At 35.7% G+C, this 14,904-nt stretch overlaps 2 protein-coding genes across 6 annotated transcripts; one reads left to right on the forward strand and one right to left on the reverse strand.

Annotated features, from left to right (window-relative positions):
* Nucleotides 1-114: 114 nt before the first annotated feature.
* On the forward strand, nt 115-12,705 carry Gluprors (Glutamyl-prolyl-tRNA synthetase). Of its 5 annotated transcripts, XR_011720613.1 has the most exons (15): nt 115-257; nt 1,328-1,510; nt 1,686-2,083; nt 2,168-2,519; nt 2,600-2,771; nt 3,040-3,441; nt 3,516-3,969; nt 4,050-4,262; nt 4,420-6,084; nt 6,160-6,558; nt 6,646-7,034; nt 7,121-7,264; nt 8,115-8,273; nt 9,960-10,142; nt 12,501-12,705. XR_011720613.1 is itself a non-coding variant. In XM_071720525.1 (14 exons), exons 1-13 carry the CDS (start codon nt 215-217, stop codon nt 8,257-8,259), a joined length of 4,959 nt encoding a protein of 1,652 aa, XP_071576626.1. In that variant the 5' UTR covers nt 115-214; the 3' UTR covers nt 8,260-8,273; nt 12,501-12,705. The 5 variants fall into 5 exon arrangements, 4 of the variants coding, with proteins under 4 accessions (XP_071576626.1, XP_071576621.1, XP_071576612.1 ...); XM_071720525.1 differs by lacking the exon at nt 9,960-10,142; XM_071720520.1 differs by lacking the exon at nt 12,501-12,705 and having other exon boundaries at nt 9,960-10,932.
* LOC139781764 (bifunctional glutamate/proline--tRNA ligase-like) lies at nt 10,564-14,740 on the reverse strand. The gene is made up of 8 exons (XM_071720645.1): nt 14,598-14,740; nt 13,176-13,312; nt 12,737-13,088; nt 12,485-12,656; nt 11,614-12,096; nt 11,077-11,530; nt 10,784-10,996; nt 10,564-10,703 (listed from the first exon to the last, which is right to left on the reverse strand). Exons 1-8 carry the CDS (start codon nt 14,638-14,640, stop codon nt 10,650-10,652), a joined length of 1,908 nt encoding a protein of 635 aa, XP_071576746.1. The 5' UTR covers nt 14,641-14,740; the 3' UTR covers nt 10,564-10,649.
* Nucleotides 14,741-14,904: the final 164 nt, after the last annotated feature.

The following is a 14,904-nucleotide window of genomic DNA, read 5'->3' on the forward strand; positions in this document are numbered from 1 at the left end:
TCGTGAGCCGGGACGCGCTTGCTGCGCATGTGCGAGCCTTTCCCAGCCGACCCAGCCTTTCCCGAGCCACGAACCACGAGCTACTCTGGATTCTGGCGAGAGCTTAACCTCAACGCTGAATCTGCCGTGTGGAGTGTGATTATTAACAATATTAACTTTCATCGGCGCATGCTGACACTGAATCTGTTTCGCTTGGAGTGAACGTGCGAAGACAATGGCGCTTAAAATTGCCCTTGACCCAGCGCGTCCTTCGCTAGGTAAAATCCATGAGATCAATGGCTTGGAATCTGAACGTCCGTTTCATCATTTTTTAGCTTTCCCTGGGGCCTAATTCTCGAAAAATATCCAATACGATATGTTATGAATATCACACTTTGCAACCAATAGCACACTTGCAAAGTGTGATTCATAAGTAGTGACATTCATAACTAGTGACATTGATAAAATATCGTATGTCATATTTTTCGAGAATGAGGCCTCGCGGAACGTTCTGCGAAGAGCGTTCTCTTTCTGGAACAGAGAGGAGACAAATAATTGTTGAGGCGAATATTCCCCCTTTTTTTAAAATAGATTTTCAGGTTTTTTAACAGTTTTCATAATTTATACTTAACCTACTTTCTGTATTCTTGCCGCGTTTATCGACATTTCTCACGTTTGTTGCGTCATGTCACGTCGAGTCGTGTAGCAATTATTCCAGATGTTTTTTCACGTGCGATGAATCAAGACGCTTTCGATAATGATACCATGCAAGTAGCGCGTCACGTGTCGTTACATATTAGCGCGACGTGGAAAATACACGAGTTTACTGAGGAACAATTAGTGAAACTCGTTCGATAATTTCATCATACTTGGTCAGCTTGTAACCCACATGCTGCATAATGCAAGACTGTCCGTTTTTTAAAAACTTTTATACATTACTTACGAAATATCGAAACTAGATGTCAAACGGACTTTGCTGTAAAACTAGTTGAATTGAGAATTGCGTCATAATTTCTAATTTTTTAACAATTATCTTGATATCGATATTCTAGAAAATTTATCATAAAGTTAAATTTAGCATAAAATGTAATAGTATTTTATTCTATGTGAAATAATGTAATGACGTAAAATTCAATTTGGAATAAAGCAATGTAATAGTGTAATAATTATCGTTTTAAATTATAGGTTTCATGCTGTTGTTTGAGTATCTTTTCTATTAAAGTAGCAAATTAGTTACCGTTGTAGACACATAGATACTAGGTATCGTCTGTGAATTAATATCGATGATAAAGATATAAAAATATGCTGGTTTTGTTTGTCACTTATCTGAATGTTAAATTTTGTACAGATGTGCTGGTGGTGGCCGAAGTAATCAAATCTGAAAATAAGGAAGATATAACAATATCGTGGGACAAAACTTGGAATAAGGATTCGAATGTTTGCTTGTACGACAAAAATGAGGAAGTATTGGGCGAACATAATAACGAGATCAGCCGGTACTTGGCAAGGACCATAAATCCTGCACTTTATGGTATATAATCTGCAAATGTGTTTGTGTAATTGCTCAACTAGAGAAAAATTTGCGCGTCTAAATTGTTAATATTAAATATAGTTTGTTTTTTTTCCAATAAAAAGTCAAATATGTCAAATCCAATCAAGATATATTCTACTGAATTACATGACTTATTTTGTATTATTATTATTAGGTGATACCTGTCCTCATAAAAGAACTGAAGTCGACCATTGGATCTCCTGTGCCATGGTATCGCAAAATAAAGAAAAGAATGATCTGTTGAACTATCTGAATGATGTGTTACTAGTACGGACATGGCTGGTCGGCAATAGATTAACATTGGCCGATATTCATGTGTTTTCCGTTTTACATAATCAAGAATATATAAAATTGCATGAAAGTGATTATTGTAACGTCACTAGATGGTACAAGCATATGCAATCGCTTCCTGTTGTCAGCAACGCGATATCTATGATTGCAAAGAACTGCCCTTCATCTTCGAAACCGAAGGAAAAATCTGCCCCCAAGCAGACAAAAACGAGGAAACAGGAGGGCAAGTTTATCGATCTACCCGGAGCAGAAATGGGCAAAGTAAAGTCACGCAGTACAATGAGAAGTAGATTTAGTTTGATTTTTCAACTCTTGTAACTTCTAAAAAATTTTTCACTTCTGCAGGTAGTGGTAAGATTCCCACCGGAAGCAAGTGGCTACCTGCACATTGGTCATGCCAAAGCAGCTCTCTTAAATCAGTATTATGCCGAGGCTTTTCAAGGACAGCTCATCATGCGATTTGACGACACAAATCCAGCGAAGGAGACCGTAGAATTTGAGGACGCTATATTGGAAGATTTAAGATTACTGCAAATTAAGCCTGATCGTTTTACGCATACCTCGGATTACTTTGAGATATTACAAGACTATTGTACTACATTAATTAAGAATGGAAAGGCATACGTGGATGGCACCCCGGCGAATCTTATGAAAGAACAACGCGATCAAAGATTGAAATCTACATATCGAGATAACTGTAAATAATTATTTTGAGAAGAAACGTCATATTAATTTTCTATCTCGATTTATTGTAATAATAATATTCCGCCTTTACAGCCGTTGACGATAATCTGGCATTGTGGGAAGAAATGAAACGCGGTACCGGGGAGGGTCAAAAGTACTGTGTCAGGGCAAAGATCGATTATCAGTCAACAAACGGATGCATGCGCGATCCAACAATTTACCGTTGCAAGCCAGAATCTCATCCACGTACTGGAAACAAATACAAGTATTAATATTTTTTAATATTTTAGCAAGACCTATTTATATATTATTAATCTACAATAGCTTGAAAGGTTTAGTTATAATTTTAAAAAATTTTTAATATTGGATTACTTTGTTGATGTTAATAAACTAGTTATTTTATGTACTATTTGTAATATAATATATAAATTTGGTTAACAATCCTGTTTAATATCAGTATTAATACGAGCTACGGTACAGCCTAAAAATTACAATTTTATTATAGAATTATTGCTTTTACTTGGTTACATTAGGGTGTATCCTACATATGATTTTGCCTGTCCAATTGTCGACGCTATTGAGAACGTTACTCACACTCTACGTACAACGGAGTATCATGATAGAGATGCTCAATTTTATTGGATAATCGAGACTTTGGGATTGCGTCGCCCTTACATTTGGGAATATTCACGGTTAAACATGACGCATACGGTTTTGTCTAAACGAAAGTTAACCTGGTTCGTAAATGAAGGCCTAGTCGATGGCTGGGACGATCCACGCTTTCCGACAGTGAGAGGCATTCTGAGACGAGGAATGACAGTCGAGGGTCTGAAACAATTTATCATCGCACTAGGTAGTTCCAGATCGGTGGTCTTCATGGAGTGGGATAAAATATGGGCTTTTAACAAGAAAGTCATCGACCCAGTCGCGGTCAGGTAATAAAAATGTAATTAAAAGTTTGATGGATTAGTAGTATGTCGATATTTTTTAAAAATGTCTATAATTTTAGGTATACCTCATTGGATTACAATGAAATGATACCGGTGAATGTAGTAGATGCTAAAGAAGAGTGGTTGAGTGTGCAAAATCATCCTAAAGATTCATCTAAAGGTACCAAACGAGTGCGAGTGGGCCCTAAAATATTGATAGAAAAGGAGGATGCTGAAAGATTAATCGAAGGACAGAATGCAACCTTTATCAATTGGGGTAATTTAATGATACTAAAAATAAATAAACAGGCTGGCAATATAGTAGATGTGGAAGCACGACTAAATCTGGAGGACAAAAATTACAAAAACACCTTGAAGATCACATGGCTGGCTGAGTCGTTACCCAGATCTGATCCAAATGCGGAAAAGTCAAATCCAATAAAATGCTATGCTGTTTACTTTGATCACATATTGAGCGTGCCGATTTTGGGTAAAGACGACGATTTTAAAAACTTTGTTACCAAGGATACAAGAGTAAAGAATTTTACTTACAAACAAGTAAACTGGCAATTACTATGTGTATCGTTAATTGTATATAAAAATTCTTATTTTAGAAAGAGGTTCAAATGCTGGGTGAAGTGGAACTTAAACGCGTGAAGAAGGGAGAGATAATTCAACTGCAGAGGAAGGGATTTTTTATTTGTGACGTTCCGTATGCCACCATTAGTTCTTATTCGTCACGGGAACAACCTATTATATTGTTCCATATACCTGATGGACATACAACAACACCTTATATGACGCCAGCAGTGTCACGTAATCAACAGGTAAAATCAGTATACCTTTATCTTTCAATTAATATCTTATTATTTATAAATTAATAATTTGTACATTAAATGACAAAAAGTAAAGTATTATTTTGCTACAGCAAAGTATTATTTATAATTTTTAAAAGAATCAATAAGTAAAAGAGAAAATTTTTAGGAAGATAAAATGCAATGCGTCAACAATCAAGATGAAATGATCGTATACAGAAATCCTTTAGAAAAAATAGAAGAAAGTAATACAAAGCCAGAGAACAAAGAAATTTCAAAAGCAGACAAGATATCTGAAGAAATAAAGAAGCAAGGCGACAAAGTGCGAAATCTAAAAAGCTCGAAAGCTGACAAGAGCGTTATTGATCAAGAAGTGAAGGTTCTCTTAAATTTGAAAAGTGATTATAAAAATGCGACTGGTCAGGATTGGAAACCAGCTGACACTAAAGTTGCTAGTATTGAAAGTAAGACAAAGCCAGAGAACAGAGAAATTTCAAAAGCAGACAAGATATCCGAAGAAATAAAGAAGCAAGGCGATAAAGTGCGAAATCTAAAAAGCTCGAAAGCTGACAAGAGCGTTATTGATCAAGAAGTGAAGGTTCTCTTAAATTTGAAAAGTGATTATAAAAATGCGACTGGTCAGGATTGGAAACCAGCTGACACTAAAGTTGCTAGTATTGAAAGTAATACAAAGCCAGAGAACAGAGAAATTTCAAAAGCAGACAAGATATCCGAAGAAATAAAGAAGCAAGGCGACAAAGTGCGAAATCTAAAAAGCTCGAAAGCTGACAAGAGCGTTATTGATCAAGAAGTGAAGGTTCTCTTAAATTTGAAAAGTGATTATAAAAATGCGACTGGTCAGGATTGGAAACCAGCTGACACTAAAGTTGCTAGTATTGAAAGTAAGACAAAGCCAGAGAACAAAGAAATTTCAAAAGCAGACAAGATATCCGAAGAGATAAAGAAGCAAGACGACAAAGTACGAAAGCTACAAAGCTCGATTGATCAAGAACTGAAGGTTCTCTTAAATTTGAAAAGTGATTATAAATATGAGACTGGTCAGGATTGGAAACCAGCTGACACCAAAGTTGCTAGTATTGAAAGTCAGATAAAGCCAGAGAACAAAGAAATTTCAAAAGCGAAGAAGATATCCGAAGAAATAAAGAAGCAGGGCGACAAAGTGCGAAATCTAAAAAACTCGAAAGCCGACAAGAGCGTTATTGATCGAGAAGTGAAGGTTCTCTTAAGCCTGAAAAGTGACTATAAAAATACGACTGGTCAGGATTGGAAGCCTGCGAATTCCGAGGCAGCGTTGAAAAAGGAAAAGCAAAATTCTCCCAAGCCTGGAAAGATGTCGGAGAAAGAAGTTGCGAAAAACGTGGATAGTCAGGATGCAGATACAAGCAAAACTGGGACGAGATTAGGACTGGAGGCGAAGAAGGAAGAGAATTTTTTTGATTGGTATTCGCAAGTTATTACGAAGAGCGGAATGATTGAATATTACGACGTGTCGGGATGCTACATTCTTCGTCCGTGGAGTTTCTTGATCTGGAACATGATAAAGGAGTACATCGACAAAGAGATAACGGCGCTCGATGTTGAACCATGCTATTTTCCGCTGTTCGTTACTCGTGGCGCATTAGAAAAAGAGAAGGCGCATATAACGGACTTTGCGCCGGAAGTCGCGTGGGTAACAAAATCCGGCGAAGACGATATGGCGGAGCCCGTAGCTATACGGCCCACCTCGGAGACTGTTATGTACCCGGCTTATGCCAAATGGCTGAGGACTGACACCGAGTTACCTCTTAAGCTCAATCAATGGAACAACGTTGTGGTAAGTATTATCAGTCTTTTTTCTTTACTCTACTTTAATACCGCTCCGTTTCAGTTATCTTATTTTTGTTTGCAGAGATGGGAATTTAAAGATCCCAAACCGTTTCTCCGCACCAGAGAATTTTTGTGGCAGGAGGGTCATACCGCGTTTGCTACAAAGGAGGAAGCGGAGAAGGAAGTATCAATCATTTTAGATATATACGCTAGAGTCTATGAGGAGTTGTTAGCGGTGCCCGTCATCAAGGGTCGTAAGACTGAAAAGGAGAAGTTCGCGGGTGGCGATTATACCACTACTGTCGAGGCGTTTATTTCAACTAACGGTCGCGCGATACAGGGAGCGACGAGCCATCATCTAGGACAAAACTTTTCGAAAATGTTTGATATCAAAGTAGAAGGTATCGCGAAAGGAGAAAAAACGTTCGTCTATCAAAATTCATGGGGTTTAACTACACGAACGATTGGAGTCATGATAATGGTTACTACAATTATTATCATTATATATAGATGACACATGGCATGCTGCATAAGCTATGTATTTTATAATGAATACTTATTTATTTAGGTACACGGAGATGATCGAGGTTTGGTATTACCCCCAAATGTAGCACCAATACAAGTCATTGTGATTCCCTGCGGTATAGTCGCAAGCATGTCTGCGTCAAAGAAAAAGGAACTTCGAAATGAATGCGCCTGTCTGGTCAATCAACTAAAAATGAATAAATTTAGAGTGCGGTATGATTTTGGACTTAATCGAACACCTGGATGGAAGTTCAACCACTGGGAGCTGAAAGGCGTACCGATAAGAATCGAATTCGGTCCAAGAGATATGGAAAGGAATGAAGTAACACTAGTACGAAGAGATAACTTTGAGCGAGAAGTTGTCAAAAAAGATGAGTTAATTTTATCGGTAACTTGTATGCTGAAAAAAGTGCAAGACAGCTTGTTACGAAGGTAAACATTACTCCAAAATTTTTTAATCGATAACATTCATGATAACATATGGTTGATGTCACGTAATTTCATTTATTTGTTTATAGAGCGAGGCACAATTTAGACGAGCATATTAAACAGGTAGAAAACTGGAACGAATTCAAACTCGAGCTCGATAAAAAGAATTTATTATTATCACCTTTCTGCGGAGAACCGGAGTGTGAAGATAACATTAAGCAACAAAGCGCACGGTAAAATTTCCTTCTGTATATGAAAAATATTTTTATGCACTTATATATTGCTTATCATTACTTCAGAAAAATGCATTTATAAATGACCAAAATATCAATTTAAAACAAATTTTTTTCTTTAAAAAAGTAGATTACATTCTATACATTTTGAGTTGATGTTAGTAGGAATGCTTTTTAAATATCTATGTATTGAAAGAGATTGAACACAGTTTTTTCGCGGTTTTAATGGTTGAAACAGATGATTAAGAAATAACTAACAAATCTTGCTTTAAATTTTTATTTAATTTGTCACCTAGTGACATCCTCTATTTATAGTTTTTATTCGAAATAAATAGAAAAAGGATTAATTATTACAAAAGATATTATAGGGTTGTGACGATATATAATATTAAAATCTTTGAAGCACTTTTCTTTAAAATTATATTTTTCGACTTCTATGTACATACCTTTTTTTAAGAAAGTATGAATCGATTTTTTCAAATTATATAATTAAATTTTGGAATAAACTTGTTAAAAAAAAAGAACAAAAGAGCACTGATTAAAATGTTCTCTAACTCAGCAATGAAAGAAAGAAACGTGAAAATAAGTAATTTGTTTAATAATTTTTCATCTTGTACCTTTTAATTATTTTTTATTGAATCACTATGTTACATATTATTTATTAATAGTATTTACATATTACAAATTGTTTTTTTTTACATTAATAATTTGAAAATCTAAATGTAAATTAAATTTGTTAAAAATATATCTAAACTTTCTTTAATTTAGTCTTGAGAAATGAAAAGGTATGAATACACAAGAACGGTACTGAATAGCAGCTTTCTTTTTTACTCAATGTGACTAATTACAGCTTGAACAAGGACGGAACAGTAACTATGGGCGCCAAGAGTCTGTGTATACCATTTAAGCAGCCAAAATTGAACGAGTTAAAATGTATTCACCATCAATGCAAGAAGAAGGCGCAGTTTTATACACTTTTTGGACGTAGTTACTAACGCATCCGTAAAAGGTTCATATATATGTAATGTTTAATAAATTTGGATATAGTTCCGAATGACCCCTGCTCCCGATCGACTTAAAACTTTACAGATAAGTTGTTTTCGATGTGAAAAATGAATTCCGCGTGGTCCCAACTTCGGGAAATAAAAAAAATTTTTTTTTTAATAATAACATTTATCGACTAAAATCGATTCTATAAACCAATCCTGACCCAAGGCCCGCTTGGGACGTTGGCTTTAACGAGTTGAACACTTTGTAAAGCGCGTCATCTAACCCAACCCGACCTAGGCCCGCCTCGAGGCGGTATCCTGCCTAGGCCTGCTTGGGACCTTGGCTTTAACAAGTTGAACACTTTGTAAAGCGCGTCATCTAACCCAACCCGACCTAGGCCCGCTTGGGACGTTGGCTTTAACAAGTTGAACACTTTGTAAAGCGCGTCATCTAACCCAACCCGACCTAGGCCCGCTTCGAGGCGGTATCCTGACCTAGGCCCGCCTCGAGGCGGTATCCTGACTTAGGCCCGCTTGGGACGTTGGCTTTAACGAGTTGAACACTTTGTAAAGCGCGTCATCTAACCCAACCTGACCTAGGCCCGCCTCGAGGCGGTAATTTGGTATGTTACTGTAAAAGTGATAGATTCGATAATTATACATAATTACCGGTTATTATGCATAATTTTCAACATACGGTGATAAATGTGATAAATTATAGCAAATTTATCACTTTTACAGTAACATATATATCATATAGAATCGATTTTAGTCGATAAATGTTATTATTTAAAAAAAATTTTTTTTTTTATTTCCCGAAGTTGGGACCACGCGGAATTCATTTTTCACATCGAAAACAACTTATCTGTAAAGTTTTAAGTCGATCGGGAGCAGGGGTCATTCGGAACTACACCCATAAATTTTACTGAGATTTTTGTATGTAATATGGAGTTTGTCATTTAAAGTTATAATTATAGACTTGCTGTTTTTTTAAATCTCTAATAAGGTTATAATTTTTTTAAATGCATGTGTAAACTCTTGTTCATAAATATATGCACATATTTAATAATGTAAATAAGGGCGGCAGTGTGGTCTAGTGGTAGAGCGCCAGACTCGTAATCTGAGGAACCAGGTTCGAGTCCACTAGAGCCATGTAACATAGAAAGTTTTTTTTCCGAAAAACTGCGCCTCTCCGTGCAAGATAGGCTCTTGTGCGGAGTAAACTGGGCTCCGTCTGAGTGAAAATAAATAAGTCTGTTTGTTATATTTATTTTCACTCAATATTCGTTATCCACTCCAATATTGTCCATTTTTACTTAATTTTTATTTATTTCTTTTGATCTCTCTCTCTCGCTTTCTTTTTATGAATATAAAATTACGTAAAAAAAAAATTGGAATAATTTCCCTCGCCGGAAGACTCGTCCACTCAGCGCCGCCGAGTCATACTCCGGTTACGACAAACAGCATTAATTATAGAATTACATTCGGGGTCCCTGATCTCTTAGTCATAGTGGATTATGATAACAGAAACGAGGAATTTTTTTCCATGCATCATAAAAAGCATTTTTTTGTTAGCTATTAATTAAAATAGCATAATTGTAAGATTATCATAATAAGAGTTACGATGTGTGTGCAAAAAATTGATTTTAATGTGTCTTGAAGTGTAAAGATAAAATTTACATTATTCTGTTATAATTCACCTGCAGTGAGAAACCAGGAATCTTGATCGATATGATAAAAGGACCAGCCAATCAGATATTTCTATTTTAAATCAGCCAATTGACGAAATGAACCAAAATTCTTCACCTTCATCGTGGAAAGAGAAATGAATTCAAACTCGAGCTCAATAAAAAGAATTCATTATTGTCACCTTTCTGCGGAGAACCCAAGTATGAAATTAACATTAAGCTACAAAGCTTACGGTAAAATTTCCTTCTGTATATAAGAAATATTTTTATGCACTTATATATTGCTTATCATTGCTTCAGAAAAATGCATTTATAAATGATCAAAATATCAATTTAAAACAAATTTTTTTGTTTAAAAAAGTAGATTACATTCTGTACATTTTGAGTTGATGTTAGTCGGAATGATTTTTAAATATCTATGTATTGAAAGAGATTGAAAACAGTTTTTCCGCGGTTAATGGTTGAAACAGATGATTAAGAAATAACTAACAAATTTTGCTTTAAATTTTTATTTAATTTGTCACCTAGTGACATCCTCTATTTATAGTTAAAAATATCATATGTTTAGGCATTTTTGCAGAATTATACTGATAAAAAAATGTTAACATAAGTTTGACGAGTGTCAAGTATCTATCAAAATAAACTAGGTTAGTTTTTGATCACGTGGGCAAGCACGTTACTCCCAGCGCCATGGAGTCAAGCGAAGCTTCATACATTCACTCCCCTGTTTTTGGCGCATTGCCGGCATTGCATTTTATCTCTCTAAAAATTTTCTCTTTTACTTATTGATTCTTTATAAATAATAAGATATTAATTGAAAGATAAAGGTATACTGATTTTACCTGTTGCTTACGCGACAGTGCAGGCGTCATATAAGGTGTTATTGTATGTCCATCAGGTATACGGAACAATATAATAGGCTGTTCCCGTGATGAATAAGAACTAATGGTGGCATACGGAACGTCACAAATAAAAAATCCCTTCCTCTGCAGTTGAATTATCTCTCCCTTCTTCACGCGTTTGAGTTCCACTTCACCCAGCATTTGAACCTCTTTCTAAAATAAGAATTTTTATATACAATTAACGATACACACACTAATTGCCAGTTTACTTGGTTGTAAGTAAAATTCTTTACTCTTGTATCCTTGGTAACGAAGTTTTTAAAATCGTCGTCTTCACCCAAAATCGGCACGCTCAAAATGTGATCAAAGTAAACAGCACAGCATTTTATCGGATTTGACTTTTCCGCATTTGGATCAGATGTGGGTAACGACTCAGCCAGCCATGTGATCTTCAAGGTGTTTTTGTAATTTTTGTCCTCCAAATTTAGTCGTGCTTCCACATCTACTATGTTGCCAGCCTGCTTATTTATCTTTAGTATCATCAAATTACCCCAGTTGATAAAGGTTGCATTCTGTCCTTCGATTAATCTCTCAGCATCCTCCTTTTCTATCAATATTTTAGGGCCCACTCGCACTCGTTTGGTACCTTTAGATGCATCTTTAGGATGATTTTGCACACTCAGCCACTCTTCCATAGCATCTACTACATTCACCGATATCATTTTATTGTAATCCAATGCGGTATACCTAAAATTATAGATATTTTGAAAAAATATCAACATACTACTAATCCATCATACTCTTAATTACATTTTTAATATTTTTATTACCTGACCGCGACTGGGTCGATGATTTCCTTGTTAAAAGCCCATATTTCATCCCATTCTATGAAGAACACCGTTCTGGAACTATGATGTGCGAAGATAAATTGTTTTAGAACCTCGACTTCCATTCCTCGTCTCAGAATGCCTCTCACTGTCGGAAAGCGTGGATCGTCCCAGCCATCGACTAGACCTTCATTTACGAACCAGGTTAACTTTCGTTTAGATAAAACCGTATGAGTCATGTTTAACTGTGAAAATACGTGTTCGGGAATGTACGGGTAACGCAATTTCAAAGTCACGCTTATCCAAAAAAATAGTTCATCTCTATCATGATGCTCCGCTGTAATCAATGATCGGAAGAAATTCAATGCATCCAGAGTGTGAATAGTCTCATAAGATTGATCCGTATCCTCCACTATACATAGAGTGTGAGTAACATTCTCAATAGCGTCGACAATTGGACAGGCAAAATCATATGTAGGATACACCCTAATATAAACAAGTAAAAGCAATAATTCTATAATTAAATTGTAATTTTTAGGCTGTACCGTAGCTCGTATTAATACTGATATAAAACAGTATTGTTAACCAAATTTATATATTATAATACGAATAGTACATAAAATAACTAGTTTATTAACATCAACAAAGTAATCCAATATTAAAAATTTTTTTTCAATTATAACTAAACCTTTCAAGCTATTGTTAGATTAATAATATATAAATAGGTCTTGCGAAAATATTTAAAAATATATTAACATCAACAAAGTAATCCAATATTAAAAATTTTTTTTCAATTATAACTAAACCTTTCAAGCTATTGTTAGATTAATAATATATAAATAGGTCTTGCGAAAATATTTAAAAATATTAATACTTGTATTTGTTTCCAGTACGTGGATGAGATTCTGGCTTGCAACGGTAAATTGTTGGATCGCGCATGCATCTGTTTCCCAACTGATAATCGATCTTCGCTCTGACACAGTACTTTTGACCCTCCTCGGTACCGCGTTTCATTTCTTCCCACAATGCCAGATTATCGTCAACGGCTGTAAAGGTGGAATATTATTATTACAATAAATCGAGATAGAAAATTAATATGACGTTTCTTCTCAACATAATTATTTACATTTATCTCGATATGTAGATTTCAATCTTTGATCGCGTTGTTCTTTTATAAGATTCGGCGGGGTGCCATCCACGTATGCCTTTACCTTCTTAATTAATGTAGTACAATAGTCTTGTAATATCTCAAAGTAATCCGAGGTATGCGTAAAACGATCAGGCTTAATTTGCAGTAATCTTAAATCTTCCAATATAGCGTCCTCAAATTCTACGGTCTCCTTCGCTGGATTTGTGTCGTCAAATCGCATGATGAGCTGTCCTTGCCATGCCTTGGCATAATACTGATGTAAGAAAACTGCTCTGGCATGACCAATGTGCAGGTAGCCACTTGATTCCGTTGAGAATCTTAACACTACCTGCAAAAGATAAGTGAAAAATTTTTTAGAAGTTACAAGTTGAAAAATCAAACTAAATCTACTTCTCATTGTACTGCGTGACTTTACTTTGCCCATTTCTGCTCCGTATAGTTTCGTATAGTTCAACAGATCATCCTTTTTATTTTCCGATATGATGGTATCGCGACAGGAGATCCAATGGGTGAGCATAGTTCTTACACTTCTTACATGAGGACAGATATCACCTAATAATAATAATACTAATTAAGTCATGTAATTTAGTAGAATATAAATCCTTATTCCAAGTTTTGTCCCACGATATTGTTATATCTTTCTTATTTTCAGATTCAATTACGGCCACTACCAGCACATCGGTACAAAATTTAACATTCAGATAAGTGACCAACAAAACCAAGATATTTTTACATCTTTATCATCGATATTAATTCACAGACGAAACCTAGTATCTATGTCTACAACTAATTTGTTTAATAGAAAAGATACTCAAACAACAGCATGAAACCTATAATTTAAAACGATATAATTATTACACTATTACATTGCATTATTCCGTAATTAAATTTGACGTTATTACATTATTTTATATAAAATAAAATACTAGTACATTTTATGCTAAATTAAACTTTATGATAAATTTTCTAGAATATCGATATCTAGATAATTGTTAAAAAATTAGAAATTATGACGCAATTCTCAATTCAACTAGTTTTACAAGCAAAGTCTGTTTGACATCTAGTTTCGACATTTCCTAAGTAATATATAAAAGTTTTAAAAAACGGACAGTCTTGCATTATGCAGCATGTGGGTTACAAGCTGACCAAGTATGATGAAATTATCGAACGAGTTTCACTAATTGTTCCTCAGTAAACTCGTGTATTTTTCACGTTTTTTTTTTTTTGTGAGTTTCCCTCGGATGAGGGATAATAGGTGCCTTCAACTCCTCCCTGGGGTTATATAGCACATCGGTACTTGTCCTAATTGTATTTTTCACGTCACACTTAATAGGTTACGACACGTGACGCGCTACTTGCATGGTATTATTTATTATCGAAAGCGTCATTATTCATCGCACGTGAAAAAACATCTGGAATAATTGCTACACGACTCGACGTGACATGACGCAACAAACGTGAGAAATGTCGATAAACGCGGCAAGAATACAGAAAGCAGGTAAGTATAAATTATGAAAACTTTTAAAAAACCTGGAAATCTATTTAAAAAAAGAGGGGAACATTTGCCTCAACAATTATTTGTCTCCCCTCTGTTCCAGAAAGAGAACGCTCTTCGTAGAACGTTCCGCGAGGCCTCATTCTCGAAAAATATCGCATACGATATTTTATCAATGTCACTAGAAAATCACACTTCGCAAGTGTGCTACTGGTTGCAAAGTGTGATATTCATAACATGTCGTATGGGATATTTTTCGAGAAGTAGGCCCCAGGGGAAGCTAAAAAAATGATGAAACCGACGTTCAGATTCCGAACCGCGCGTTGATCGCATGAATTTTACCTCGCGAAGGAAGCGCTGGGTCAAAGGCAATTTTAAACGCCATTGTCTTCGTACGTTCACTCCAAGCGAAACAGATTCAGTGTCAGCATGCGCCGATGAAAGTTAATATTGTTAATAATCACACTCCACACGGCAGATCCAGCGTTGAAGTTAAGCTCCCGACCGACGCTCCCGTCAGAATCCGGAGTGGCAGTAGTAGCACGTGGCTCGTGGCTCGGGAAAGGCTGGGTCGGCTGGGAAAAGCTCGCGCATGCGCAGCAAGCGCATCCCGGCTCACATCACGTGGATTACATGGTTCGTTCCACGT

Source organism: Temnothorax nylanderi, unplaced genomic scaffold (genome assembly GCF_030848795.1).
Source record: "Temnothorax nylanderi isolate EJ_2023f unplaced genomic scaffold, tnyl_v1.0 TNYL_tig0007_pilon, whole genome shotgun sequence".
Lineage (NCBI taxonomy): Eukaryota > Metazoa > Arthropoda > Insecta > Hymenoptera > Formicidae > Temnothorax > Temnothorax nylanderi.

Coding starts and splice junctions, on each gene's coding strand:
- Gluprors (XM_071720525.1), top strand. CDS start 215: ATGGCGCTTAAAATTGCCCTTGACCCAGCGCGTCCTTCGCTAG. Junction 1,511..1,685: donor CATAAATCCTGCACTTTATG/GTATATAATCTG, acceptor TATTATTATTAG/GTGATACCTGTCCTCATAAA. Junction 3,970..4,049: donor TTGTTACCAAGGATACAAGA/GTAAAGAATTTT, acceptor TTCTTATTTTAG/AAAGAGGTTCAAATGCTGGG.
- LOC139781764 (XM_071720645.1), bottom strand. CDS start 14,640: ATGGCGTTTAAAATTGCCTTTGACCCAGCGCTTCCTTCGCGAG. Junction 13,313..14,597: donor CCCAGCGCTTCCTTCGCGAG/GTAAAATTCATG, acceptor TATTATTATTAG/GTGATATCTGTCCTCATGTA. Junction 11,531..11,613: donor ATCGACCCAGTCGCGGTCAG/GTAATAAAAATA, acceptor CTATAATTTTAG/GTATACCGCATTGGATTACA.